Source organism: Artemia sp. Qi Xiang Cuo, chromosome 10 (genome assembly GCF_049724085.1).
Source record: "Artemia sp. Qi Xiang Cuo chromosome 10, ASM4972408v1, whole genome shotgun sequence".
Taxonomy (NCBI): Eukaryota; Metazoa; Arthropoda; class Branchiopoda; order Anostraca; family Artemiidae; genus Artemia; species Artemia sp. Qi Xiang Cuo.
In genome coordinates, this window is record NC_142803.1 from 72,311,272 (window position 1) to 72,315,518 (window position 4,247).

General features: G+C 29.9%; 1 protein-coding gene across 2 annotated transcripts; it reads right to left on the reverse strand.

The window, feature by feature from the left end:
* Window positions 1–333: 333 nt before the first annotated feature.
* Window positions 334–3,359, reverse strand: LOC148948139 (uncharacterized). Of its 2 annotated transcripts, none has more exons than XM_089095205.1 (2): window positions 3,137–3,359; window positions 334–1,548 (listed from the first exon to the last, which is right to left on the reverse strand). In XM_089095205.1, the coding sequence occupies exon 2, from the start codon at window positions 1,340–1,342 to the stop codon at window positions 833–835; it is 510 nt and encodes a 169-aa protein (XP_088951331.1). In that variant the 5' UTR covers window positions 1,343–1,548; window positions 3,137–3,359; the 3' UTR covers window positions 334–832. The 2 variants fall into 2 exon arrangements, with proteins under 2 accessions (XP_088951331.1, XP_088951330.1); XM_089095204.1 differs by having other exon boundaries at window positions 334–1,586.
* Window positions 3,360–4,247: the final 888 nt, after the last annotated feature.

Below are 4,247 nucleotides of genomic sequence, written 5' to 3' on the forward strand. Positions count from 1 at the left end.
TTTGGAAAATAGGGATTTGCCTTTTTCGGCTCGTGTGGTTCCAAATTGGTCATTGGATGAAAAGACAAGCTTAACTTGCCCCAAAAAAAACAACACAGAAAACTATATAAATATCCAAAGTGCTAATTTAAATGGGAGAATTATAAACGTGGAACAGTTTTAATTCTTCATCAAGTTTTCGTTTTTAAATAAAATCTATATTCTTCCAAAAGTCTTTTGCAGTTTATACACCGAGTGGCTTTTTCTAGAATAGGTTGTTAGATGCTAATTCAGAGCTGACTTAAATCAAAATAACCATTTTCACAAGTCACATTTAAATTTTCTAATCTGTGTACACTCTTTGAGTGCGTTCAAATAGTCCAGCCATGGCAAGCATTTCTTGCATAAATAATCTTTTAAACAGTTTCTCACCTGTATGAAATCTATGGAGATCATTCAAAAACCTTGATGTAAACAGACATTTCTTACAAACATCACACTGGTAACAATCAAGCAAGTTTGTATTACTAAAGAAACTAAAATTGCTAAAGAAAGTAAACACATACAAAAACATCGAAAAAACTAATTTGATGTACTAATTGGTTGTGAGAATAATAACCAGAAACCACTGAGGATACAAAAATCTTCCTATATACTTAATGCCAGGAAAATTACTAAAAAATCAAAAAAGTTTTTCTACACACATCACATATGAAAAAGTTTCTCACCTGTATGTAGTCTTTGATATGTATTCAAACTGTATTTGATATGTATTTGGAAACTTACTAAAAACACTTCTCACATACATAACATGTGACTGTCTACTCACTCATATGCCCTCTTCTGTGTATGGTCAAATTTCCTGCTCAAAAAAAGGTTTGATATCAAATTTACACAGTTTCTCAGCCGCATGCATTCTTTGATGGGTGTTTAAGTTTTGTGCTAAAGAAAAGGTTTTGTCACAAACAGTACACTTAAACGGCTTCTCACCCGTGTGCACTCTTTTATGGGTATTCAAATGTGCTGCTAGAGAAAAGGTTTTATCACAAAAGTCACACTGAAACGGTTTCTCACCCGTATGTGGTCTTTGGTGCCTGTTAAAAAGTGATGCAGTAGAAAAGGTTTGGTTACAAACATCACACTTAAACGGCTTCTCACCCGTGTGCACTCTTTGATGGGTGTTCAAATGTGATGCTGTAAAAAAGGTTTGGTCGCAAACATCACACTTAAACGGTTTTCCACCCGTATGTACTCTTTTATGGGTGTTCAAACTTGATTCTTGAGGAAAAGCTTGGTCACAAACATCACACTTAAACAGTTTCTCACCCATGTGTACTCTTTGGTGTCGGTTCAAATCGCCCATTTGAGGAAATGTCTTGTCACATACTTCACACTTATATGTCTTATTCTTTTTATAAAAAAGACAAATGTTTCTACCTTTTTACTTTGGAGGCAACTTTTCAAACCTGTATTCTGATATTCTAAGCCGTTTCCTTTAGATTCTGGTGCACACGAAATTAAGAAACTGCTTGTGGATGGATTGTTTGAAAGAACTAGTGACGTATTTCCCTGTAAATGAAGTCCAGACACATGTGGTGAAAAGTGAACTAAAAGTTTAAAAGTCTACAGAGTTAACCAAATAACACAAAAAATCAAAATTCTTAACACCGAAAACCAAGATATATCTTTCAAAATGTTTTGAAAGTCTTATATTAGTATAATATTAAATCATTTTAAAGTAAATTATTTCAATAGACAATGAAAAATAATAAAACAAACTATAGAGACTTTGGTTACACATAGTAACATTGTCATCTGCATTTGAATTCTTTTAAATTGCTTAAAAAAATTTCCTTTGTAACAAACGGTCAGGCTGTAGTACCCTGCGAGCAGAGTTTTTTGCTGTGTTATGCTTTTTTTTTTATAGAGATATACACATATTTCAGGTTCAAAATTTCTATTGAACTGTGAACAATAAATACGTTGTTTTAGTTCACTGTTCATCGGCTATAGGCAAATTGTTCAATAACACAATATTTAGGCTTTGACTCATAAATGGTCACAGGCGACTGATAACTGGTTATTGAAAACGGGACTAGTAAGAGTTCATCATCGTGTATTTATATGCAGAAAACACATTTGTTTAGTATAAAATTTTCACTAGACTCTGATTGTTTGTTTCAATTTTTTTTTGTTATCTTTTGTCACTTTTTATTAAAAGTATTAAACCCTCTTAGAAACCAGTTACTTTTGTTTTTTTTAATCCAATGTCATTAGCTTTTTTCTTAAAGATTAATATTTAAATCAACATACAAAAAACTAAAAAACTTACACAAACATCCAGACAAAAAAACTTCCTAAACATCGCAAACTCCCAAAACTGCCTTAAAGGCACAAAAAACTGTTGACTTCATCTGCAGAAAATAAGTTCTGTACTTTTGTTTGAATCTGATGTTTTTAGTGAATTAATATTCTACACAAAAAAGTTCTGGTAGGCAGTTCAGATAGTAACAGCCAACTTTCTTCTTCTTCTCATTTTCGGATTTTTTTTGTCATAGTTTATGAAATTTTATTTAAAGTATTCATCCCTCTGATGAAAATATTAATTTCATTTTTTTTTTAATCCGATTAGACTCAGTGTGTTATTTTCGCTAAATATTCAAAAAAAAAGACAAAAAAAAACTAAAAAACTTCCACAAATTTCCAGACAAAAAAACTCCTTAAAAAGCCAAAAAAATTTTGACTTCAACTGCAAAAAATGAATTAAATATTGTTGTTTAAATCTAGTGATTTCAGTAGACTAATATTCTAAACTAAAAATTTTTGGTAGGCAGTTCAGCCAATAGTAGCCGATTTTCTTCTTCTTTCAAATTCACCTAGGAATCAAAATAACAGACAGATTTATTTCTTTATCTTTTAATTTGAAGAGAAATATACACTAAAAATATGGTTTATAAAATTTATATAGAGATATAGTTTTAAGGCTTATTATCAAGCCTTTTGAAAATAATAAGACCTGCAAAACTACTTTAAAGTGAAAATTAGAAAAATATAAAACAACAATTCGATCTTAAGATTAAGTCTCTTTTTCCTGTTTTTGTCCAATAAAAATATCTAATACATTTCAATCATCACAAATACAATGTTTCAGATATACCTTCATTGTTAGAACATTTGGGTTGCAATTCCTGGGTGTCGTCTTCAAATTTACATGGTCCTGAAATGCTAGGTATATTGAGCAAAGGAACATCTTCACATTTTGGTGACAAAGGATGGTTTGGAAAATGAAAGGGCTTCTCAAGGTCACATGGTAAAGAGTCTTCAAATTCTAAAACAAGTTCTAAATTAAACAGATACATAAAAATTTTAACAGTAAAGATTACTAAACAAATGCAACTGCCTTTTCTTTTTAGTTACGTGTAAAAATGTAAGTATACAGACATTATATTAATACATAAAATTAAATGTATAGGCTATACAGGTTTTTTTCTCAAATCATTTTTAAAATCAGCTTTTTCTAAAGCAAAAGAAAATCTGAAACATTCAACGAAATTCATTAACATAGAACAAACAAAAACCTGAAATTCTTTAAAAAAAATACATAACATAGAACTAATAAGTGTAAGCTGAATAAGTGTAAATTTAGGATATTGTAGCCAATAAAAAAAAATAACAAAAATATGTAAGCAAAAAATAAAGATTCTACAACTTAACAGTCAAAAAGAATCCCAACCAATCAATTGGGGGTTTCTGCAGTAGTTCCAAAACAATAATATACAAAATATTTTCTCCCTAAATTTAACAGATGAATTCAACTAACTTTATTCTTCTCTTATACGTCTTATGACTTGACATTCCTATCTGAAAACCCATGACTAACCCTGTTTTGATAGTAATATATTGTTCCTCTGATCTGCACAGGTAATAGATTCACAGAAAAATTCTTTACAGGATGATGACCTGACTCACCGAAATTGAAAATAAAGGAGAAAAAAAGGGACGATTGTTTTCTATAGTAAAGTAGCTTTTATTTTATGCTGTAATAGGAAATCTAAATGTATAGAATTACCGTTTTTAATGATTAATTTAAAAAAAAATTCCGATAAATAAGTTTTTCAAAGAGAAGTAAAGGGAATTTTAAACTTAAGCTCAGCAGATTCAAATAAATTTTAGAATTCACTAAAAACAACCAGAAATTACTATTAAAGAATAAATGAAACCCAAAACAAACAGAAATTAAATAAACAATCATATCAAAAACATTCAAC

Coding starts and splice junctions, on each gene's coding strand:
- LOC148948139 (XM_089095205.1), bottom strand. CDS start 1,342: ATGGGCGATTTGAACCGACACCAAAGAGTACACATGGGTGAGAAACTG.